At 38.6% G+C, this 26,729-nt stretch overlaps 1 protein-coding gene across 2 annotated transcripts; it reads right to left on the reverse strand.

Annotated features, from left to right (window-relative positions):
• Nucleotides 1-38: 38 nt before the first annotated feature.
• LOC115438637 (atrophin-1-like) lies at nt 39-20,970 on the reverse strand. Of its 2 annotated transcripts, XM_030162385.1 has the most exons (4): nt 20,679-20,970; nt 17,084-17,282; nt 15,587-16,603; nt 3,701-9,931 (listed from the first exon to the last, which is right to left on the reverse strand). In XM_030162385.1, the coding sequence occupies exons 2-4, from the start codon at nt 17,198-17,200 to the stop codon at nt 9,884-9,886; spliced, it is 1,182 nt and encodes a 393-aa protein (XP_030018245.1). In that variant the 5' UTR covers nt 17,201-17,282; nt 20,679-20,970; the 3' UTR covers nt 3,701-9,883. The 2 variants fall into 2 exon arrangements, with proteins under 2 accessions (XP_030018244.1, XP_030018245.1); XM_030162384.1 differs by lacking the exons at nt 3,701-9,931; nt 20,679-20,970 and adding an exon at nt 39-99 and having other exon boundaries at nt 17,084-17,337.
• Nucleotides 20,971-26,729: the final 5,759 nt, after the last annotated feature.

Consider the following 26,729-nt stretch of genomic DNA (forward strand, 5'->3'; position numbering starts at 1 on the left):
GAGCCAGAGAGCGGCTCCGGCTCTAATTAAGACCATCAGGTCAAATTAAATGGCTGTTAAGTGGCTCACACACTGTGGTGGAATCATGCCAAGTCCTGGCTGTGCTGAAAAAACAGAGAAACTGTGAAGAATTAGAAGGAAAAAAATAAAAACACTGAGTAATAAAGAAAACTGACTGATCACCGCATTAAAACAGTAGTTCCAATGACTTCCATCTCCATTCTGCTACTACCAAAGACATTCAGGAATGTTCAGCCACAATACTGGAGTCAATGAAGTTACAGATGATCGAGTACAAGTTTTTATTATTTACTTTACAATTATTCATTTTATTATTTAACCAATGAAGACCCAGCGCTACTTTTATGTCAGTTCCCAAATAAAATTTTTCTCTATATCAAACCTTTCTTAAGTGATTTAGTGACAATTTTTTTAATAATACTACCCTCAGTATTTTATATTTTATCAGTATAAATCAGGTATTTTCCTATATTTAATGTACTGATCATGAAGATGTTCATAAAAGCTCAGACTAAAGTTGAAGGTTATTATACCGAAAGCAGTGAAAAGGGACTTTCAGTGAAACCTATAATTAACTGAACATAAACGAAGCATCCATCCACTGTCATTGATCCAACTCCATGGGTTTTACTGGTGAATCAGTGTTGTAGAAGATGACGGTGTTTCCATGGTAACTACAAAGTCTCTGAACGTCCAAATGGGTCATATCTGATGACCATGAAAAGATGGCAAACTGCATTTTACACATATTATTTACATGTATTAATAGGATTAGTGGATCAGCAGGTATTAAACAGTTTAGATCAGTAGATGGTTTTGGTCGATGGTGGACGTTTGGGTCTTTATGGGTTAAAAAGTAGTTGTAGTAAACCAGCTTAAAGGATCTGCCATTATAGGCTGTCTGGACTCAGAAATGAGTTTTACGGCACCATGACATCAGAATTAATAATTGAATACAGTAATTAATGATTTTATAGAAACAGCTATCCTGTCCTCACAGTGGGTTTGGAAAAGATCTGGAAAAGATGACAAACTGCATTTTACCTGAATTATTTCCAGGTATTGATAGGTTTAGTAGATTATGAAACATTTGAGAACAGTAGATGGTTTTAGGCGTCAGTGGAAGTTTGGGTCTTTATGGGTTAATAGTATTATATGGTCTGAGGCTAATTTTATTTTATTACCTCTGCCAAGAGTAATGGTGGAGGTTATGTTTTCATCAGGGTTTGTCTGTCTGTTAGTAAGATAACTCAAAAATTTATGGACGGGTTTTCAGGAAATTTTCAGGAAATGTTGATACTGGCACAAGGAACAAATGATTAAATTTTGGTGGTGATCGGGGGGGGCTGATCTGCCTTGGCGGAGGTCTGTGCTCTCCGAGTGCTTTTCAAGTTCTATTTTTTTAAACTTTGGAGATTCCATCAAAGTCCAGTAGATGTCTTTTAATTGGTCTGTGGGTCCCCATTATGTCTGAAATGCAGGATCTCAACAGACATTGAACACAATGTCACAAAATTTGGAACAAACCCAAAGATGAGATGATCTGATTTATGTGGCCAAAGGTCAGAGTTACTGTAATCTCATCTGAGGCCGTTCTTCTGTGCATCATATCAGGAACACCTCCCGGGATTTTCATCAAGTTAGCCAGACATGTTCACTTAGGTTTAAGGACTAAGTCACTTCAACCACTTTTCATTCTGCAAAAAACAGCAAACAGAATCATTCACAAAGCTGATTTTCAGGTTCACACGAATGACTTCTTTCTAAAATCCAAAACTGTAAAATTTTTTTGGCTTGGTGGAACATAAAACAGCTCAATTACTATACAAAGCAAAGAATAAATTATGACCGAAAAACATTCAAAAAATGATTTATGAAATAGAGGGGGGATATAATTTAAGGGGAAATATAAATCTAAAGGTCAGAAGCGTACGTACAGCATTGAAAAGCTTCTGTATCACTGTTAGGGGAGTTAAACTGTAGAGCAGATTGAGTGCAGAAATGAAACCAATTTCCAGTATGATTGTGTTTAAAAAGTGGCATAAAGAAATTATTTTCACGAGGTACACTGATAAATAAACTCCAAAAGGTGTTTGTTATGTGGATATCACTTTTGCAATGTGTTGGTGAATGTGTTGTAATATGGATGAGTGACTAAATGTACATGTTTCAAAATTGCTGATAAATTTGGGACAGTGTTTTTTTTTCACTAAGTATGGGAAGGTTTGAAGGGGTCGGATTAGATCAGTTTAGACTTTTTCCTACTCCTTTTTGCTCATGTAAATTTTGAGGCTTAAGACGTTGCAGTTTTCAGGTACCATTTTGTTTTGTTCTCATTCTCGATTACCATTCATTTGCATCTCTGTTTTTAAATTGTCATTTACATGATTGAAACAAAGATATCACTCAATCAATGAAGTGCAACCATTTCAGAGGTCAAAGGTCAAGGTCACTGTAACCTCAGTTGTTTTCATGTGAATACTGGAGTCCAGCTACGAGCTGACAAAGCCTGGGTACATTCCAGTTCAACACTGTGTACACACATAAGGGTCCACACTGACCGGTGCTGGAACTGAACAGAGGACTGTCCTGCTGTGAGGTGACCATGCTGCCCCTGTCCGTCCATTTTCATGAGCATGATCTCTCAAGGACCTCTTGAGGAAATGTCTTGAAATTTTGGCTCAAACTTTTACTTGGACTCGAGGATGATCCATTTACATTTTAGTGACCTGTAGTCGTTGTTCATCACCTTTTTGGCCTTAGCTGTCAGTTATTGATGTAATGCATGAACAGATTTTAATACGAAGATAACTGATGCATATGATGGATCTCATAGGTCTTACATCATAGTAATGTCGTGTTTGCCATATTTTCACAAAATATGTGTATCATGTATATGTGAGATCAGGTGTCAATTGATGTTTATTTTATATACAGTACCTGTTGTCATATTTCTACAAACTCATTTCATCTGCATAGATATCTATTTGTAATTAATGCACTTATTTTTCATTATTATTTTTTTTAATTTAGGAGTCATAATTTATACTATTTACCTATCAGAATGCATGCCAAACTGCATTTTGTTGTTGAATACTTCAACCACAAAGATGACTCTAATCTAATCTAATCTAATCTAATCTAATCTAATCTAATAAAGGTAAAGACCTGCAGAAAATGTACACATTACATTCCTGGTTACATTCCACAACTGTATTGTACACACAAAGGTAAGAAAATGTGTCCAAAATTATAAACATATTCCTATGGCTGATGAAATGAAGAGTAAAAAAAAAGTGAACACTTCAATGTGATCAATAAATGAGCATTAAATCACAAAAGATACTATTATTATTACTTTCGTATTATTATTATTATATTATATTATTATTTTTCTTCAATCTGCTGCTCGTGCTTGAGTTCTAAGGCCACGCCCACATTCTAGAACACTAGTGGTGGGCCATTGTTAGCGCTGTTGCCAAGCAACACAGCACCGTCGTCAGGGACAACCAGCCTTTCTCTCTCTCTCTCTCTCTCTGTGATAGCAACACCATTACTGAGATGACAAGCCCGCACGCATGCACACACACACACACACACACACACACACACATACACTGTATGACGCAACTACCTCACATCCATATTCGGTGTGTAACACACACACACATGCAGACACTCATCTTTGAAATGCTTTATTATAATTCAGCACATGAGGAGGTCACAGAGACAGAATACATGAGGGGGAGGGCAGACACACAAAGCAAATGCACCCCTTCCTCCTCTTCACCCACAATGGGGAAGAAAGGGACATTTGGTTTTAGTTCCCACAAAGAGACAGGGGAACATTTTCCTCATGATACTCAGGGAAAAAACAAAAATATAAAACGAAAAAAACAAACAAAAAAAAAACAGGAAAAAATCAGTTGTAATTTCCAACACGTCTGTGATTTCTACACAAAGCCTGAAAGGTTTAGTCTGCACAAACAGAAAACGACGAAGGAAAAACGAATAGTTTGTTAAATACAAAGGATGTCATTGGAATCTGGTTTGTGCTGTACACTTAAACTAGAGAAAACCGTCACTTTATTGGGGACTATTTTCACTGGCGGATTGCTCCACATTTAGAGTGTTTGCAGTAGCAGGAGGAGCTGCTTTGCTGCTTTTATGACAACCTTAAATGGGCAATTTCTTATGTTTTTCTTTTAAAGGTACAATATGCAACATTCATGCCATTTAAACATATGTAATATTTCAAAACCATATTGTAAACCTCAATAAAGTACAATAAAGCACTCTGGCAATGTTAGGGGAGTGTCATGCAAAATTCTATTTTGACTCTAAGGACTACAATAACCATGAGCCTTAGCTGCTAGTGCCTTAAAAGGATGCCTCATACATGAAGCTACTGTTTGATTTGATGTTGACTGAAATGCATCATGGGAATTGTAGTTGTAATACATTGTAACATGGTTTTATTCTTTGTAAATGAGTCAGATACCAAAGTTTGCATTAATCTTTCTTTCTGCAGCTGTAACAGTAATACTAAACAAAACTTTTGCATTCTTCAAAATAGAAATAAATTACTTAAGTGCTGCGTTAATACGGAAGTTAACTTAAGTATACTACTACAGTACTGATTTAATAGCAATTTACCAAGTTTAGCTATGATTGCACTTGCTAATGATTTTTATTTTTAATTTTTTTTTTTCAACAATATATTGATAGGGCATTTTGATAATATTTGAATATTGGGTTGGCAAGTGGCTCCCAGCATAAAACAATCATTAAGGTGTATTCTAATACGTAACAATGACTAATACATGTGAACTTCTTAAATGTGTTACATATTGGAGTTTGAAAGAGGCTATCTATAATTTTATACATTTCCAAAATATTGAAACCATTTCAAATTACAAACAGTAAAGATGCCTGTGAAAGGTATCTAATGGGGTTGTCATGCTAACTGGCTTTGAATCCTTAACTGGGTGTTTACTTGAAGACTGTTCTGATATGGGTTGGAGCCATCATCAGATCAAGAGCAACATTTATGGATATTTTTTAAAAACATAACAATCAAACTGTAAAATTGAACAATTAGTCACAGGTTTTGGCACTGGTTCCTGTCCTTTGCATGCTAATTGGATAGCCAGAAATTAGCTGATCACTATATCACCTTTAGCAACAGAAAATCACATCCCGTGCTAAAAATAGAAGCAAAATGAGTGAACTTGCTTCAAGGCAGCATTTGATGCTGCACTTGCAAAGCTTTTTTTTTAATCTGTAGCTGATAGAATGTAAAGGGAGCTAACTGCAGCCTATAGTGATGTACTACTTCCCTCTGTTGATAATGTGATGAGTTGATTATTCAATTTTCATCTTACAAATTGTACCTTTAAAAAACATTGCGGTTCATTGTGGTTACAAACTGATGTGCATCAGGTGTACAGACGTGTTGGAAATAAGATGTTTCTTTTAAGGTGGAATGTTGTGTACTGTTCCAGATCAGCTCAGAACTGCAGAGCTTCTCCAAAAGATCCAAAAGTTCCATGAGAGTTCCTTCGCTGCATTTGAATTGCAGACAGATTCTCCAGTTCACTTCCCTTTTATCACCATGTGGTACAATCTGCAGCAGTAGCAGAACACAGAGGCTGATTCTGAACTCTCTTTGAGGTCCATCTGATGGTCTGCTCGTGACAGAACTTGGAACTCCATGTTTAGGGCTGGAGGTGACATAGACCTTGTATAAAAAGCATTGCCAGCTATTTTCAGTGGAAAGTAGCTAAAAGCTGCACAAGAAGTTGCCACTTGGCATGACGCCATTGCACGATATGACTGCAGCTATTTTTATTCTCAGTTATTTTCTAAATTATTTATTTGTTCTGTAAAATGTTTTACAATGATTAAAAAAATGTCAATCAGTGTTTGGCAAAACTCGCAAAACACTGATTGCTCACTTATTTGTCCCATAATTCAAAGATATTTAGTTTACTGTCGCAGAGGAGCAAATAAACCCAAAAAATAATCACATTTAAGAAGCTGGAAGTAGAGAATTGATTTAATTTGACCACTTTCTTTAAAAAAAATTCAAATCAATTAATTATCAGCTGTTGGTGATTAATTTATTAGTTAGCAGCTCACTGACTAATTGAGTTAACAAAATAAAGGAGGGGCTTCCCGCAAAAGTAATGGGGCCAGGGACTGATCAGTATATACATTCAGGTGTAACTGGTGGAGTTGCCAATTAAATAAGCCACTGCTCTATTCCAATTATTTAACACAAACATTGACTGAATGAGGTGAAGCCATTATATGTGTTTTGCCCCTCGGTGGCTGGGTGCAGTGTAGGTTAGAACTTTAGCTGAATGACAGTATGTGGGAAGAAATTAATTGGATGGATGACGCCATGTGCTTATGTCTAGACTGATTGAAAACATGGTAACATCCCTAACTTTGCTTCAATTTTACATTCGACTAACTAGTTTCATACAGTGATCTTTATAGACAGACTCTCTGAATGGACCTGATATTTCCCCAAAATATTGTTCATAGCTAGCTGCTTCTTTTTGAAAAGGTCGTTGCTAGATCCGCCAGAAGGACACCATACTGCACTGTGATTGGTTGTTACGCTGTCAATCAACTGATGACGCGCTGTGTATTGGAAAAGCTGGCACACTAGTTAAATGTCAAAACAATATAAACATATGGATCCACTGTGCACTTAACGCAGTCGCTGAATGTTCTGTCTTCTCTGGTTTGCTGCCAAGTAGACGGAAGAAGTAGCACAAAACTGTGAAATGGGATTTTACAGCACAAATGGTTCAGCAGATCTCTGTGCAACCTAAAAGAAATGGCACATCGTAGTCTCAGAGGTCACATCCCCTCCTTTACAATACTGTTTTGTCCAACCAGTAGCCTAGACATGTAAATAATCAAAATGAATTTAAGAAAAGTGGTAAAAATTTTGTATTTTTGCTCTGAAAAAGGAGTTAGAATAAAAACAAAACAAACAAAAAAAAACAATAGTTTCTAATTCAACTGTTAATTTTTGGTGTTTTACATACAGTTTAATGTGTAATAAAACATTAAACATTACTGCTTAACTGCTCTTCATCTGAAAAACAAACAAATTTCTCTGTCAACTATATTTAAGTCCCTACTGTTGAATAATCACATAACAGAGCGTCCTTCCGGCAGATCTGGTCTATCCAGGGGGTCTTAAAAAGCGCCACATCTAGCAAAGAAATTTACAAAGAATTGATCATCCCATCAAGTCATCATCAGAGACATCAGAACAGACAAATTAGACAGTCAGCTGATTGCAAATATGTCACAGAAAGAAGATGGCGGCTCTTATAACTGTAATGTTGTGTTGGTAGTTTACCACATCAGGAACTAGTATTGATGTCTTTGTCTACAGTCTATGTTTAGAATCCATATTTATTTAAACTCCCTTTAAGACTAATTACAAACCTTCAATTGCTGCAAAAGTAATTTTTTTCCAAATAAAAATGGAATTGTGACTGCACCCTGAGAACTTTCCATTAGCAAATAAAAAGACTGGAGATGTTTAAGTGCATTTTGGACAAAAATATATAAGAAATTTGGACCACTTTCAGAGTTCAGAAGCAGATTGTTTTGTACCAGCACGAGCACAACCCGGTAAAAATCAGTAAAGGTGCCTTTTAGCTTCTTGAGGAGGAGGTAGACAGAAGACAGGTAACAGTGATGTGGTAATTGTAGTCCTACTGTGGTGAAGGTGTAGTCCTTTGTAACAGTCCTGACTCCCTTCGTAGTGAGGTCACTTTGTAGTCCTTATACGCCGAAGTTTGTCCTTTGAGGTGGAATCGTTTCCTGAATCTCCCCGTTTGGCTACGATGCGTTTAATTCACTGAGAGAACGAGGAAGAAGGTGGAGGAGGAGGAGACTGTTTGATCACAGATGGAAAAAGAGGGGGGGTCGCCAGTGGAGGGGACGACAGAGTTGTGAGGGTTAAAGACACGGAGCATCGACAGTTTAATGACCTCACATAGGAGCCTTTAGCAACTGTTAGGTTTTCCAATCAGTCTGTTTAGTCTCAGTTTTGTCACCTCTATACTTCCGAACTTATACATAGATTTCAATAACATAAATAGTGCAAAGACCAGAAGGAGAAACACCATTTGAATATACTAACACTGTACGCTCAAGTACGGACCTGCGAAGTTTGCATGTCCTGCACAGAATCGACTTAAAAATTGGAGATCACAGCTATATTAAGTCACTAGTGGTAGTTACCCTGGGCTCTGTCTTGGCTCCCTGATTTTTTTTCCATCTTCTACCTTTCTGCTGTATTTTGAGGGACTAGGCTCATCAATTTCACTGCTACAGATGTAAAACCTACCTGTGTGTGTCCACTACTACTTCCACATTTCCACCCTCTTCCCTTTCAGATTGATTATCGGAAGTTGTAGTATCACGCAACTTTCTAAAACTAAGTACTAATAGAGCTGCCGGTTTCTCTGCACCACAACCTTCATAACCTTGGCTCTCTCCACCTTCAACGCTAGTTTAAACTCCATTTTTACACGTCTGGTCTGACTTGTTTCAGTTTTTTTCTGTATTTATTGTTTTATTTTTGTGGCTGCTTTATTAATTTTAAGATGTCAACATAATATGTTAAGGCATAATTGTATTCCAAACTTTTTTTTCCCATTTTCACATAAACCATTCCTGCAGTTTATCGATTGAACAACTATCAATTTGACATTTTTTAACACAAAACTGATGAGACTAAATTTGTGCAATGTGCAGTTTGGATATAAGGACATGACATAATATAAAAAAAAACAAAAAAACAAAAACATTACATTACTACTGTTTAAAATCTGTAAGTCGTAATATAAAAGAAGCAGCCAATAAAACATAATTCAAGCTTTTAAAGGCTTTAACAGTCACCATGAATATTAAGTTTAGGATAAGAGATCAGTTTTAGGGTTATATTTGAGTCATGTTTGAACTGATGCAGCTCGTTTCAACCACATATTAAACACACATTACAGAATATGTTCCCTTTTACAATGAAGTCTAATACATGCAAACTGGTCTTACAACTCTTGTATTAAGTCTAGGGTTAGAGTTCCATGAATTATAGGACATTCAAATGTTAACCTGTTTAAAATTTCACAATTGTTTTTACAAGATTTGTCCTACAAGTTCTCGTTCTTATTGGGTTTGAAGAAATGGGAAGATCTGAACGCCTTTTAAAGGCACGTTTGTTGATAGTGTCAGTGCAAACACTCAACTGGTTCAATATAGATCTGCTAATACTGGACCACTAATAATTGTCTTTTTCTCATCAATTTTCACTGAAATAGTTCCTTGGCATCATAATCCATATGGTATACTGACCAATTAAAATAAGTACCCCCAAGATTTTTGAAGGAGCAAAGACAGGAATTATTTTGTCAATCACTAGGTGAACTAAAGGTTATAGAAAGATGTCTGAAAAAAAATCAACCGTTATTTGATGTGTCAGACTTTTGTTGTGATAATACTTTTGTTTTGGACCAAAAAAAAAAGGTAAGGTAGGTCACAAACCAACCAAAACGTACAGGACAGACATAGGTAGCTGTGGCTTGTATTACCTGTGTGCATTTTTACTTATGTGTGAACAGATTCAGGAAAAACATGCAACTATGGCATCACACAACATGGTAAACTATTGACTGTGACCAAACTGTCTCCTTTTCCTCTGTTCTCTCAGCTATTGTTGTTGCAATTGAGGTGGGATTTGTAGTCCTAAACAGTCATCCACGCTGCAGTGTTTTTTTAGAATATATCCAGTCTGCATGTGTTGGACACTTCCTGTTGGTGGAGAACGCTAGAAGAACCAGCGGAAAGCTTCGCCAGACGGAACAGAAGGAGGACGCTAACACAGAGACAAAACAAATAAGCAAGATTATCACATGCTCAACACAAACAGCTACTGTCTTTGTCAGACCTGTTATAATTAACTGTTAAAATCCTTTAATTTATGTACTAGTTCAGAGAAACAGTGTGACTCAATCTGCAACCACTATCTACTGTCGAGGTGTATTAGGAAGACAAGTGACATGGCCAAAAAATGTTATCAGTAATTCTAATGATACATGTTAAATCACTGTTTTGTTACAGTTCACAGACTCGGTTTTGGATCTGAGTCAAAGCTGGAGAAATCACATGGTTATTTGTTGTCTTTATGGTCAAATGTGAGATGAATGTGTACAAGTAAAATTAACTTTTGTGTCAGTTCCCAAATGAATTTTTCTCTCTATTTAACCTTTCTTGAGCGATTTATCACCATTTATTATAGTATTATCCTCAGTATTTTACATTTTTCAGTGTAAATGATGTATTTTCTCATATTTAAGTCACTGATCATGTAGATGTTCATAAAAACTCAGATTAAAGTTGAGGTTATGATATCAGAAACCGAGAAAACTGAAGAAAAAGTGACTTTTTCAGTAAAATATATCATTTACTGAACATAAACCAAGTGTGTCCATCCACTGTCATTGATCCAACTCCATGGGTTTTACTGGTGAATTAATGTTGTAGAAGATGACGGTGTTTCCACGGTAACTACAGAGCCTCTGAACGTCCAAATGGGTCATATCTGATGACCATGTAAAGATGACAAACTGCATTTTACACCAATTATTTACATGGATTGATAGGATTAATGAATCAACAACTATTAAATATTTTAGATCATTAGATGGTTTTGGTCGACAGTGGCTGTTTGGGTCTTTATGAGTTAAATAAAACAAATATTGAGACATTTGGGGTTTTAACTGTAAATTCATCTCTGTACCATTAACATTTGTTATTATTTTAATGTCCAGCCCTAATACAAAGTTCAATCACTTTTTCATACTTTGTGAATACATCAGGTCAGTGACAGACCAGAAAAGATGTGGATTTGTGCTTTTATGTAACCAATGACAACTGTGCAAAATTTGTGTGATGGAAAAACAACCACCAAGAACAGAGAAAAGATGAAATTACAGTGATAGACTGTGACTTGAGATGGGCAGACTGTTTTAATCTCCCATCCCATCCAACTGTCCACGTTTGAGCTGGAGTTTGTGGTTCAATCAAGTTGGGATCCTGAAGCGGCCAAACCAAACATTCTAGAGCAAAATCTGTGACCGAGGGCAGTACTGGGGTTAAAAGGCCAGCTCCAGGGTACAGCTCTGGTAAACCCACCTTTGGCAAAAGGAATGTGATCCCTTGATTCCTTTCAAATGAACCTCATTATGTTCCTTTAGGTTTTTCTACTTTTTCTGCTACAACCCTAAACCTAACCTCAGCTCAAGGTTGGTGTACCATGAAAAGAGTGGATGTTAAATGGTTAAAATAAAAAACACTATGCAGGGATGATTATCTTCTCCCAAAGCAAAGTTTCTGATTGGCTGAGAGTCTGTCAGGTCGTCTTCAAAGAGAACGGAAGAGGAGGAATGAGGCAAGAGTGTGAAACCAGCTGCTCACACATACACCGTGCTGTCACTTGCAGTTATCCTCCACAGGTCCAATTAGTGTGTAATTTAGGAAGATTAGGGCTGCTAATTCACTACCAATACACACAAACACACACATTGTTTTGTGTGTGTGTGTGTGTATGTGTGTGTTTGTGTGTGTGAGATGTATGGAGTCATCAGACAGGTTGAATGCCAATGTCAATGAATTATTGATCTGCAATAATTCTTATTACACACACACGCAGCGCAGTGGATTTTCTCAGCGTTCTCCCTCTCTTGAGCTCGTTTTATCGCTGTGAATCACTGGAGTGTGTGTAAGGCTGTGTGTGTGTGTGTGTGTGTGTGTGTGTGTGTGTGTGTGTGTGAGTTGGCTGCCTGCCAGACCTCAGCAGGGACCGGCCTCTCTCTTTTCACCACCCACCATCTGCACAGCGCTCTCTCTCTCACACACACACAGCGGGGTGAGAGATGCCTTCCAGCTCGTGGCTCGTTGGCGATGATCTGGGTTAAACAGGCCAGGACACACACACACACGCACACACACACATATATACACACACACACACACACACTCGGAGGAAACACACAATCTTGCAAAGCCTTCACAGAAAGCTCGATGAAATTTTGCTTAATGTCGCCTTCACTGAACATTTTCGTGTGTGTCCTCTGTAGGTATGCATCTTCCTGTAGCTATGAGGACATACAGTCACGGAAAAAAATATTAGACCATCGAAAGTCATCAAAAACAATGGTTATGCAGTCAAGTACTAACTCCTGTGTGTATCATGTGACTAAAACAGACAGAAAAGAAAACATGGAATGTCTAAAAGCTCTGTTTTTGTCAGTACAATGCCATAGATATTGATGTAAGAACTGAAGTGATTTTGGTTATTATCACGAAAACATGGAAAATGGATAGATATTAGCTCTGAAATTAAACTACTATGAGCTATTTTTGTTGTTATCATTATGTTTGTCCAAATAAATGTACCTTTAGTTGTACCAGGCATTAAAATGAACAAGAAACTGAAGAAAACAAGAGGTGGTCTAATAATTTTTTCCGTGACTGTATGTATTTTAGTTTTACAGACCCATTGTGAGGACAGGATAACTGTTTCCATTAAATCATTAATTACTGTATCCACTTGTTAATTCTGATGTCATGGTGCTGTAAAACTCATTTCTGAGTCCAAACAGCCTACAATGGCAGATCCTGTATGCTGGTTTAGTACAAATACTCTCTAACCCATAAAGACTCAACGTCCACCGTTGACCAAAACCATCTACTGATCTAAACTGTTTAATACCTGTTGATCCACTAATCCTATCAATACATGTAAATAATTGGTCCAAAAATACTGTTTGTCATCTTTTCACGGTCATCAGATATGACCCATTTGGACGTTTGGACTAATTTCCCCCCGTTGATTAAAACTTATAACTTATCAGTTTCGTCTACTTCCTCTGATCATTATCATCACATGATAAGTGGTAAAATGACAACTGGATGTCTTTTATGGACTCACAGACACAGTACTGCAGCAGATTGAACACAGAAGAATGAGAATTGCACCCGGAAGAAGGAAATAACATCATAACTTAAGAACCAGATATCTGTGGTTTTTACCTGTGTGGGGCTAGGATGTCTCCAGATAGAGGCCAATGTGGCAGTAGCTTAAAGTAATATTGCCTTGGCCTGGTTTGGTTTGGCCACCAGTGCATTGCATTTCCACTGCAGGAATAGTAAATGCCTCAGCTCATCATAGTGAAAGCTACTGTGATGTGACTGCAGCTACAATAAAAGGGCTGAAACTAAAGAAATGTAAGCTATAATTTGCAAAATTAAATGTAATATTAAGATTTTTTTGAGATGAGAATCAAATCTGTGGCTTATTTATGAAGGGAGAGCTGAGTTTAAAATTTGTTCCGACATTTTTTGAGATTTCGTTTGGCTCAGTGACACGATGACACACTGACAGAGTGACCTTTGGACTGACCAATATGTCACATGCACGATTTAATGTCACATTAACCATTCCTTTGGGTCGTTTGGGATCTCAGAAAGGTGATACTAGAAATAGTATCTGGTGGGACTTGTTCTAGCGCAATGGAAAAAAAGACTTGTGGATGTTGTCAGGGGGAAAACCGCATTAAACTTATCCATAAAATTCTCTATAAAAATGCTGAGTCAATATCGTTTCCAGCCGTTACCCTAGTCTCATTTGTTGTGTGTGTTCTTTTGATCCATCGGTAAGATTTTAGGGGGAATACAGTCTACTCTTGTTAAACCGCCCGCCGTTATACCGCCATTTTCGCTCACCGCCAACCAAAACCATTGCACAAAAATCCCCAATGCGTTATTCCATTAGCTACCGCCATTTCCGCCTATCACCATCCGCCAGCCCAGTTCCATCCACAAACAGCACTTATACCATTGATTTCCCGACCGTTATACCGCCAGTGTGATTGCCATCAAATACACATAAATTTTAACAATGCACTGAAACAAACGCGCCAGACGCTGATCGCGGCAAGCTACGAGTAGGTCTACGGAACGGCCACCGTTCATTTATCGCAGAACACTCAGTAGGTCAGGATGTCGGGAAGAGGACGTGGGATTAAGCCAAAGCCTCAAGATGATGGGGTGTCATTTCCCGACACGGTATAATAATGCTTAAAATGTTTCCCCACTTTAAATGATCCCTTACAACATAACAGAATCAAGATTTATTTAGAAACGCAATTAGAACGGGTTAACGGAGGCAGCATAGACATCATATAGTAAAGACATGCACATTATGGACGCAACCTGTTGTAACGCCATTTTCGCTATACCGCCAATTTGGCCGTGAACGGAAGTTGGCGGTATAACGAGAGTAGACTGTATAAGGCTGTGATTTTCCCTGTGATGGACTTTGATTGACAGGTAAAATAAAATGTTATAAATACATAACGTGATGAAAACAACTTCAAAGACGTGACAAGATGACACAATTGTTTCTGATGTTAAAAGATGAAAAGTGAAAAGAAGTAAAAGACAAAAGTGACAAAAGATAAAAACGACACATGTGGTTCTATTCCCATTGAGAATGATTTCATAAAACCTAGACTGGATAGAACCAATCACATCCATTTCTCTGATATTGGTGTGGAAGTGTATTCGGTAAATATGTTTGAATTTGCTGCACTTTAAGAATATTTGGATGGACAGATGCAGGACTGAGCCAAATACACCGTAGGAGCATGTCATAAGTGTGGAATGGTGCAAGTGTGTTTCACCAATCAGCATTATTCAACACATAGCCCCGCCCCCAAGAATTCTACCTACCCCCTACCAGGAACTTTTTTTCAGGTAAAGTTTAGGGTTGAGGGAAAGTTTTTTTACTTGGGTAAATTTGGTGGAAATGGGCTACTGTTTTTCAAAATCCCAGATAAAGATAAGTTCCTGGTAAAATTTCTGGTAAAGTTATTGGCTAATGACTTTGGCCCCACACCTTTATTCTGATTGGCTCTGATTATTGTGATAATGCACTTTTGAAACCAAAAATGATCTGAAAGGGCCTAGACTAACTCTCATATAAGAGTTAGTCTGGTAATATTCTGGTAAAGACTACATAAACAATAACAAATCAAAAGACCTAACAAGATAAAAATGGTATTAAACATGTGCCAAGATGAAACAATGAAATATTTCACGCGAATTGATGTCCATTATTTTCAGTGTTTCTTTTGGGTTTTTTTATGTGAAATTAGAATATCATCATCATCATCATCATCATCATCATCATCATCTTTACTGGCAGACTCAGGAGTCCATTTAAAAACAAGAATATTCATTGCACAAAAACATGGACTAGAAATGTCCTTCAAAGGCTTTGATTTCAGAGCCTGTACTTTATTTTATTAAAAAAATTCCACTTTTTAGAGTAATAAATAGTCTTTTTGCACACGTATCTGTTTTTCTACTAGAGAACAGACTGTGTAGACTTTTGTCACCTCTGAGTGTGGGACCTACACTGTGTCAGATAAGAATAAGGTGTGTATGTGCTTCTGAGCATGCTCACCTCCAGTGCCACTCCCCCTCCTCCACCTGGTTTCTTCTTTAACTCCTCACACTTCCTGAACTTGCAGATCTGGTGACCCGTCTTCCTGTTGCGGCAGGATGAGCAGACGCCGCAGTTGATGAGACGTCTGCATGGACCGCACACGCCGCATCGCTTCCTCTTCCTCTTAGCCACCGCCCCTGATGATGATGACGAGGATGACGACAAGGCCACACCCCCTGCTGCCACCCCCGATGACGAGGGCGAGGAGGAGGAGGGGCAAGGGGAGGAGTTTGTGTGCTGTTGGCAGTCCGTTAGTGCCCGCTGCCCACCCGTCATCTGGAAGGCGCTGCCAGTGTCTGCTGACCCCATTGCCATGACAATGACCCCAGGGGGTAGTCCAAGCCCCCCCAGAAAGCCACCGCCCATCACCCCTCCCCCATTGCAACTGCTGCCTTCTGATAGGCTCATCATGTCCGGGTGGGCGTGTCCCTGCTTGTTTATGACACTGCAGTCAGCCCCACCACTGTAACCAGGAAGGAAGTTCCCGTTGCTAGGCGCCATGGGGTGATGGTGTGTGCCCTGTGTGACAGGAAGTGAAGGTGTGGCGTGTTTTTCACCTCCACCTCCTTCGCCACTCCCACCACCTCCACTTCCTCCTGCACCCCCGTTGCCCTGGTGCATGCTGGTACTGTGGGGGTGTGAGGAGGTCATGTGACCTGCTGGCGACGGATGGTGATGATGGTGAGGTTTGGGCCGGCCCCAGAACATGGCCGCTGGATGGTTCATATTCATGTTCATATTCATGTTCATGTTGTCGTGGCAACCCCAGGGAGCTGTCGCCATGGCACCCAGCCTGGCAGCAGCAGGAGGGAAAATAGGGGCTGCGGCCGCCAAACGGGCCGCCAGTTTTGCGGACTGAGGAAAGTTTGTGACGTTCATGTTCATGTTGACATTAGTTTTGTAGAAGTTGGCGATGGAGGAGCGGTACCGGTCCATCTCAGAGGTGTAGTCCAACATTGGTGCCAGACTGGACACCTGCAACACACGGTAGAAAGTAACATAGTCCTACATCTCAGGGGGTAAATGATACTTTTTATTGCATGAAAGATCAACTTGCTTTATTATCCCTGTAGGGAAATTTGGTTTCTGCATTTTACCCATCCTAACACACACAGTACCTAGCATTAGCATTAGCATCAGCATTAGCACATTAGGAGCAGTGAGCTGTTACTGAAGGCACTCAGGAAACAACTCCAGATCTTCATCAGCACTGACAGGAGAATTAACCTATGTATCTGTTTTTAATTAATTTTAAGTAATAATTTGATTGTGAAGACTGGTTTTCCATTAAGTATTTTATTGGCATTAGAAGAATGAATCTTCAAGGATATTTTTCGAGTTGACATCTTGACAAACTAATCCAATAATCACAAAAAAGTTACCCGTTAATGAAACTTATTATTTGTCATTAATTGATGATAATATGTCGGCAAAAACAACAACAAAAAAAAATACCTGTCCCTGTGCACCATATCCATGGTGATTCGGGTGATGGTGGGAGGGGGCGGAGCTTCTCTGGAGCATCGAGGAGAGATCGCTCTCCACACACACGCCACTCGTCATGCCCGACATGACCTCATACACTCACACACTCATTCACACTCACAAAGACCTGCAGCGAGCGTTCAGATCAGAACGGCCAACACACTTTTCTCTGTGGATGAAAACAAACACAGCCGTCATAAATCTGTTTCACCCTGTGATGTCACACAGATGAATAATACAGATAAGTCCATTTTTTTCCCTTAAATAATATGAAATGTTCCTGATTATTTTATTTAAATATGGATTCACATGTAGACATTCATATACAAAAGCAAGTGCCCCTCCATTGGCCAACATTAGTAAAATTACCAAGTAAATAGAACTGGGATGTAGACTACATACAAGAAAGTGCTTACAGGCAACTTGACCCTAATATTGGTCAGTATTTCAGGGAGGACTACTTCCCTCAAAGAAAACACCAAAGTAAAACACCTTCCCTTCCCCACAGGAAACAGGGTGAGGCATCAAACATGATCATAAAAACTATGTTCTGCTCTGTAGGATGATCTTCCTGCTTTAGGCTTGGACTGGCAGGGAGGTCCTGAGGCAGAGTGATAATGTAGTGCATGGTACAAAAACTCTAACTTCAAGCAACTGTTTACTTCTGCAAAAAAAAAAGGCAAATAGTACCCCTTCAACGTGGCTGGTCACCATACTGATAGTACATTTATCTGCTGTGATTAACTGCATATGTATCAAGCATCAGCCCCTTATGCCGCGTTTCCACTGGGTGGTACCGACTCGACTCGGCTCGACTTGGCTTGGCCTTTTTGTGTTTCCATTACGAAAAAGGACCTGGAATCTGGTACCCGGTACTAGTTTTTTGGTATCACCTCCGCCAAGGTTCCAAGCAATACTAAACCGTGACGTATAACACTGCAGACCACTGATTGGTCAGACAGTCATCTCTGTGACACGCCGTTTTACAAAAAACAGATGCGGAAGTTTACAGTATAATAGTGGCACATTAATCCACATGATAACAGCCCAAAACTACACCATAGTCAGTCGAGGAGATTCAGTCTTTGGTGGCCGACGTAAAAATTCAGACGAAACAACACACAAGTGAGTTTTCAGCTACTCTCTGAGCAGACGACACGGAAATAACGCGCCGCATCGCTATGACGTCCAGGTACTGTAAAGTCAGGAGTATCCTGTAATGGAAATGGTCTCCAGGAATACCGAGTTGAGCCGAGCCAAGTCGAGCTGGTTCCACGTAGTGGAAACGCGGTAATAGTTAGTCTGATGGAAACTCCAAAGGGAGGTAGACTTGCATGGTAACAGACAAACATTTCTTCTTAGTGGCTGTAAGGTGCACTAGTTTCCGTCTTCACACATTGGCAACACTTCTCTGATAACTTCTGTGTTGAATTTAGACAACCCTACCATTATCATTTAACGTAATTACTCACAAATGAATGGCCTTCAAAATATTACACATAGTAGGTAAAAATGTGTCACTCATTTCCAATATTCAGACATTTCTGCAACACTAAATCCTGTTTAGGAATATGGAACATGTTAGATAGAAAAGTGTCAATTGATGGACCCTCTATAAGGCTCTAAGGTAAGTCCAAATTGAAAGACTGCCAACTTCAAATTGAATGCAAAAACTATCTTAAAATGCAATGCAATGGACGATCATCACTGGACGATCCTGTTCCAAACAGCCCTTCAACATTTACAACAGAGCAGTTAGTTCCACTTCAAACCGACCAGAGTTCCTTGGAAAGTCTGGTTCGTTTTGGGAGGTCTGAATGCTCAGTCTAACTCTGATGTGGAAATGTAAGCCTCGGTTGGCTTCAAGTCAATCAAATGCAGCTCTGTGTTTTGTTTTCATGCGGTGAAAACGGTTGCCCGGTATTAACCCATAGATGAGTCTCGTCTTCATTCTTGATACCACTTCTTCATAGGTGAGGAGGGGAAAACACCTCAAAAGCTCTGGTTGTTTTAGTAAAGGAGTGAAAGCAAACTTGCACCGGCTGAAAGTTGCAATGCAATCGAACCCAGTCTACCAGGCCTGAGTCAATGGTTTTTACAGGAGACATTCTGATTTCATGTGTTTTATCTGGACCCTCAACTAAATGGTCCATCTTTGAATTATAGCTCAGTCAATATTTTGGGAAAAAAGAAGGCTTTGATTTCTGTTGTGCCAGGTTTTGATTGACAGGTGTACAAGCCAGTTCGCAAGCACTCAGAACTTCTGTTTATTATCTAAAATGTATAGAAACCTTTCTCTGACAGACAGTTCAGTTGGTTGTGGTTAATAAGTTAGACTCTGAACAGTGCCGGCTGACTTCATTATGCAAAGGTTTGATGAAGTCTTGCCATTCCACTGCGCCTGTAAGCTAGTGTTTTAGCATTAGCTCACCCACTAGCGCTTGTGTCTTTTGTCACTTCTTGCTCCAAAGAGCCAAGATGGTGACGGCTGAAATGCAGACTCCAAAACAGCAGTTCAACAACCAGTCAGAGATGTCACATGAATGCAATCTACCCATTTACTGCACTATATTCTTGAGAGGTTTTCATCTCTGGCAAAAGCATAAATAACGTTGAATGCTCTCTTGAATTTTCACAAACCCTGCGGGGAACCCATGAGCTAGATTGCAGTTAGGGGTCATTATGGGAGTTTGCTCCACAGGTGGCATTGACCAATCAGAGCCTTTTGATAGTCCTTCCAAGATTGCTGTTTTTACACACCAACCACTCAAAAGAAAATAGCACTCAGCTTGACTTTACATCACACCATAAAAACATACAAAAGAAAAAAACACACAATACACTGGAAAGCCCCAGAAAATGAGAACTGAATAAAAGCCTCGAACAATAATTGAACCTCGAACCCGGCCATGAATGAACATGAAGCATTTACAAGTTCAGACAATGGATCAAAGTTTGTGTCCAACAGGTCAAGTGTCCTGAAGCAAGACATCAGACCTCTGACCTCTTTACACACACACGCACATACACACTGATGGACACACCTCACGTGCAGGTGAATCCACTGAGAAACCAACGTGTTAAATGTGTGAGAAGGAAACAAAAAAAAAGTGTGTGTGTGCGACTGAAAAGCCAAATGAGTGCATCAGTGTGTCTCTGCGCTGTGTATGTAGCCTGTGTGAAAATGTGTGTTTCAGTGTGTGTACCCCCCCCCTCCCCTCCCCTCCCCCACGCTCCCTCGAGGCGTAACTAATTACCCTGTCTGGTCAACCGGGCCGGCGCGAGCTCCGACAGAAGGTCAGGGTGGCCACCGGCCGCGAGGGGAAAACAGCTCTCCCACGCGACATTAAACCCCCCCCTCCCCTCCTGCTCCTCCTCCTCCCTCCTCAAGAGGATGAGAAGGAGGAGGAGGAGGAGGGAGGAGAGGGAGGAGGAGGGGGGGTCAGTAAAAAAAAAAAAAAAAAAAAAAGCCGATAACAACCGATAAACAGCGTGAACACAGCATGCAGTCCGACACAAGAGGAGGAGAAATTGGGAAGATGGACGGCGCTGCTGCTGTACTTACCGGGCCCGCGAGGAGGAGGAAGAGGAGGAGGAGGAGGAGGAGGAGGAGGAGAGGAGGAGGAAGGAGAAGAAGACCGTCTGGGAATTAGCCCGCCACGGATCATGGCTGGCGGGAAGGAGAGAGTGGGGGGAGAGGAAGAGGGAGAGGAGCACCGGGAGGGATTTGTCGGTCTGTCGGTACCGAGGAGACGAGGAGGAGGAGGAGGAGGAGGAGGAGGGGGGTAACGGATAACGGGGGGCGGATGGATAATCACCTGGGCTTGGCACGAGTGAGTGCGAGGCGGGAGAGGAGGAGGAGGGGGGAGGAGGAGGAGGAGGGAGGGGGGGCGTTAAATTAGGCAGGTCGAAGAAGGAAGCGGCGGCGAGGAGACCCTGCAGGGGCGGGAAACGACGGCGAGAAAAAAAACAGCACCATGGGAAGAAGGGGGGGTGGGGGGTGTTGAACGGATATGTGTCGTCCTCGCGACACAGCGGAGGGGGGTACGCACACACACAGGAGGATGTTGGGTAACGGCAGGAGGGGTTGGGAGGTGGGGGGGTGGGGGGGGCTGTGATGTGATGTGTGTCGGCTCGTGCCCTCCGCTGTGTCTCCAGCTGTCGGCGGCGCCCGTGGCAGCGTGCGGTGCGCGCAGTGTGAGCCGTCTGATTGGCGCTGAGGGGAGGTGAGAGGAAAACAGGAGGCGTCAGAGGCGGCAGCTCATTGGACGGCTGCCGACAACAGCCAGAGAGGGCGAGAGACCAGACAGAAGCATGAGGAGAGAGAGAGAATTGGAAAGGATGCCATTTTTATTCTTTGCTTTTTTTTTTTATCTATTTACAGATTTTTTTTTCTTTACTGAAATAATTGTATTATTAGTTTTGTTCTAAGTCTGTTTTGTTGTTTATGCTGTTATTGTTTTTTTTTTTTAAATTATTATTATTATTGTAAACCGATGTGAATAAAGGAAATTGAATTTATAGTGACAGAAAACAGAAAAAAATAATTGAGTTTTTTTTTTCGTCTGGTATTTTTATGCTATCCTACACATTTGTGATGATATATTTTGCTTTTGTTCTCATTTTAAGAAAGTAAGTCATTATTTTTATATATTAATTACACTTTTGCCCATAAAGTTGGAATAATTTAGTTTTCAGACACATTCCTCTATTTATTCCTATTTCTACCCATCATCAGTGTTCACTTTTGACCAGATGTAATTAATGATTAGAGGATATCAACGAAGAATAAATATCCTAAATATTTCATGAGAAGAGGTGCAAATATTTTATTCCAACTTTATTATCAACAGTATAAGTCACCGTTGTTCTTGTAAGACACCAGTCCTCAGAGACCCGGGACAGTGTTAGTACTTACATAATTTAGTTTTCTATGTTATAGTATCAGTCAGAAACAAATGTCAAACATCATCTGATCCAGAAGCCCCTCAAGGTTCATCTGCTTCGTTTAAAGTCACAGTTTTACACATGAGAATGAATGAATTTACCAGGGGGAAAAAACTGCAGTGCAATGCTTTTTTTTTTTTTTTTAATGGAATCTTCAACAAGTTTGCTATATTTTATTTAGAAAGTCATACGTGGATGTTTTGACTTCCAAATGATTTTTTTTATGTCTAAATATTATCTTTTCTAAGCAACTCATAGCCATTTCTTGGTTCAAATAAAGAAATTACAATAAATTAATGCTGCAGGCTGTTGTTGGGCTTCTACACACTGACTGTTTATGAACTATGTGGACAAAAGTATTGGGACACATCATGTCTACAGCTGTACAGATGTCCTGTTCATGATGATTTGAGATGATAACATTAATATTTTCTTAAAGTTTAATGAGAGATTTTTCTTCCTAAGTGAGATGCGATGAAAGTTGATGGTTAGTTGTGGTAGAAAATGATTATTTACAGTCAGGGCACGAAGAATGTTTTAGAAATTTAGAGGTAGAACATATAAAATTATGTCGTAAATAGAAAAAAATCAATATTGAGAGAAGTTAAGTAAAAACTATCTCTGAGGCATTTTGGAAGCAAAGATAACAATTTAAATAAAAGTAACTAATGTAATGATATTTATCCCAATATAAAACTATATTATGACATTTGTCATTACTGTTTTGTATCCCAGACCCCTGTTAGAAAAGAAACACCTGAATTCAACGTGTCCCAATACTTTTGTCCATATAATGTATGTGCTACCACTGGAAAGCCAGCCTCTTTTTTTTTTTTTTTTTTTTTTTTTTTTTAACCAGACTTTCTCAAGAGTAGGGGTTAATGGTTCAGAAGTATTAAACCTTTTTAAAAAACATCCCTTGTAGCCACAGACCGTGTTGCTGGTTTTGGAGAGTTAAAGCTGCAGGAGCTGAAAACAAGGGGGAAAACACCTTTGTTCTGCAGCTTTGTCCTCTTGGTCCAAATCAAAAAGCTAAATATAAATACAGACGAACATGACACTGTTTCATGCTTTTAGGAAAAAGTGACACTACACATGAATTGGACCCAGAGAGTCCCATCCAGGTCACATCTGATGGAATTGAAACAGTGATCAGTAAATCCATTCAGCCCTCCTACCTGTCTAAAAACACCTGTAACAGGTGGTGCCAGGCACAACAAACCCCGCCCCTCGCATGTATTGTAGCTTATTTTGGCATGGATCCAGCTGATGTCATCATGTCTATGCGTGTGCTGATGTCAGCATATCAATTGCCTCTTTATATGTGCCAAGTTTGAAGTAAATTGAAACAAAATTGATGTTTTTATAAACATTGGAAATTTTGCCCATTAAAAGTAAATGGAAAAATTTCAAAAAATTTGAATTTTGACCTACTTTTCCCAAAATGTAATCAGTTCTATTCTGGGTCACCGGTAATCTATAAACCAAATTTGGTATGAATTCAACCAATAATTTTGCTGCTAGAGTGTTAACAATCAAACAAGCAAATTGAACCAAAAACCGTACCCCTTGCATCCCTTTTTTTTTTTTTTTTTTTTTTTGGTGGTGGTGGTGGGGGGTTAATAACACAAAATGAAATCATCACAGGTAGATACTTTTCCTCTCAGAGGAATAGAATAAGAAAATGCTGAAATGTCATTGTAGAAGTTTTATTCATTGAGAGCAATTCCTTTTAAGAAGTATCTACTCTTTTTTTTTAATTTGCGACTTACTTTAAAAAGTAAAGAACAGTAAAATAAATAAATAAATACAAGTAGATAAATGTCACTTGAACAGAGAGACAAAGATGGAGGGACAGAGTAAATGAATTTAAATGAATAAATTTATATTTTATTTTTATTGAAAAATATATTGTAATGTTTGATGTTGTTGGGACTGCACTTTAAAATGGAATCTTGCAGAATCTTGTAGGTGTTACCTATTAATTGACAATTTAATCGATTACTTACTGACTTTTGCAAAACCTTAGAATAATTAAAACATTTTCATATATGAAAATACAGAAAAATCATAGTCATTTTAATGTTCCATTTTTATTCGCTATGTATTTGACACAACAAAAGTACTTTCCAGTAAAAGATCCTCTATTTATGTTGATTTCTTTTGGTTGCCATTATTGAAAATGAAAATAAAATTGTTTAAAACCAAGCTGTAAAGAAAACTTTATTTTACCGTGTCTGTACTCTCATATGAAACTAATAAAACAGGAACAGCAAGTTGATGATGCTTTCACTGTCCTTGCATCTAACCTTCCTGTCGAGGTAAAATTTAATTTTATGGAGCTGAAGATGAGCTCAAATTGCTGTAGTCTGCAATGTGACATTTGGCCCAGTAACTGTAAATTAGTTGGGCATGTGGTGGGCCTGTAATAAAGGCCTAGAATTCCAGCTGACTAGAAATTTAAAGGAGACAAGGTCAATGTGTTCAACAAAATTCTTGGCTAATTTGTATATTGTGTAAAAAGCACAATATATCTTTTATTGACTGTATCAACAAGCAAGGCTCAGCTCCACCATGTGAATGCAAATAGACAAAATTAATCTAATCTGCCAAAAATCTGGAGGAAATTAGCAAGAAATTCACCATAACTCATTGATAATTTGTTCAAACACCCTGCATTGGCACCAAAATTACACACATAATGTACCAATGCTCCACAAAAAGTCTGATCTTGATTGGTCTGATAGTGGTGCCATAACTAAATAAACCATAAGAAAAAATGAAAATTGTGAGTTCTACTGATTACACATTCGATTAAAAAAAGCTTCTTGAATAATGAATGCCACAGTGGAGTGTTTTAAGGCTGCTTACTGGTCATAGCTTTAACTGTAGGTGAGCTCGATCGACAAACTGTCTTAATGTAATGTATTTTCTTTCTTTCTTTTTTTTTTTTTTTTTGTAGAACACTTTGGTCTGCATTTCTTGCATCAAAAGACCCTAAAATGTGTGGCAAATTTGGGGTGGGGTGGGTAGAGAATTTGAGAATAGGCCACTCAAGTAAACAAAAAGTTTATCAAACTAAAAAAGCAATAAGCACAGTGACTTTTTTTAACAGCTAAAAGGTATTGTTAGGCATGATATGAAGTGGACTTCATAGACACATGGGGTTCGGCTGCTCAGAATCACAGTATTACTCACAGTGGAGCGTTTTCCGGTTGTGTCTGATAATGTGACTGCAGCAGATCTTTCACCACAGATGATCCAGTCTCACAGGGTTCAGGATCAGGCCCCAAAGTGACATGACGATAATTAGCCTTCAAAGCTATAGATCTGTAAAAAAAAGAGGGGAGAAGGAGAAGAAGAAGAAGTAGAAAAAGAAGAAGAAGAAGAAGAAGAATGCAATCAGAAATGTACATCTTTTCAGTAGTGTGAAAGTTGAATGAGTGCCAGTCAGATAATACTACAAATACAAGTATTTTTCCTGATAAATTAAAAGTCTCCATCTAGTGGACAACAATGAGAAATACATGTGCAACCGTAACCTATACAGCGTTTTTTTTTAAACAACTTTATTAACAACATTTGAATATACAATACAAAAATTTAAACAAACAAGATGTCAAAAGGGAAAAAGCATTTGAACATATAAGTTTAAGAAAAATAATGCATAGATTTATAGATACAAAGCATAATATACAAATAATAGTATAAAAAAGTAAATAAATAAATAAGAATAACAAATCTGACAAATATAAATAAATAAATACAACAGAGAGTTCAGTCATTATTAAAGAACTGTTTATAAATAGCCAAAGCTTTTTTTTATTATAAATAAATTCTAAAGATTTAATATAATTTTCAAATTCTGATTGGAAGATTTTAAAATTTGGGTGTGTTTTAGTATATTTGTTTATATGTATATGACATTTTCCAAATAATATCAACAAATTTACAATAAATTCTAGATTGTTAATATCATGTTTACGTTTACAGCTTTTCCTCAATCGGGCCAGCCGCATGGACCCGCAGAACTGTGACTAGCCAATCAGAAGAGAGAAAAAAAATCACATGTTCCTGCGGATTTAATAATCGCATTCTCCACTGAAACATTGGTTCGATTCCCGGTTGAAGTAAAAATGTAGATGTTACTTTTACCTTTAGACCTGTATATTGAAAGGACTATAATCAAATAAGAAAAACTTTACTTTCATTTTCTAAAAGGAAACATAAGTTTCTGTCGCCTGAATCATTCAGAAAATACTGTAATTTTGTTGCTGACTAATCTTGCATATAGTGTTGTACATTACACATCTCAGTTCTGGAAACACTGGTATGACTGCCTCTTGAAAGTATAGAGGTTTATTATTATTATTATTATTATTATTATTATTATTATTATTATTATTATTGTGTTTGTATTTGTAATTTGTATTTACTAATTTGTAATCAGGTTATAGGCTGTGCTTGTGAAAAAATTTGTAGTATGAGCAGCATGAGCTTTTCGGGTTTTCAGTAAAATCAGCTTTTAATGAACACAATCATTCACAAACAAACAAATAGTAAAACAATAACAACAGTAAAAAAGAATAGTTAGTTCAAATGTGTGGGCTAAATACATGACATGAGAGGTGACATTAGGCAAATGCTGGAATTTGACCAAAAACATTAT

This window comes from Sphaeramia orbicularis, chromosome 18 (assembly GCF_902148855.1).
Source record: "Sphaeramia orbicularis chromosome 18, fSphaOr1.1, whole genome shotgun sequence".
NCBI classification, from domain to species: Eukaryota; Metazoa; Chordata; class Actinopteri; order Kurtiformes; family Apogonidae; genus Sphaeramia; species Sphaeramia orbicularis.

Excerpts from the sequence above, each read along its gene's own strand:
- LOC115438637 (XM_030162384.1), bottom strand. The coding sequence starts at position 17,200 with ATGTCGGGCATGACGAGTGGCGTGTGTGTGGAGAGCGATCTCTCCTCG. Across the intron at positions 16,604-17,083 it reads GATATGGTGCACAGGGACAG|GTGTCCAGTCTGGCACCAAT; the intron begins GTATTTTTTTTT and ends CGTGTGTTGCAG. Across the intron at positions 100-15,586 it reads GAGGGGGAGTGGCACTGGAG|CCAGGACTTGGCATGATTCC; the intron begins GTGAGCATGCTC and ends TTTTCAGCACAG.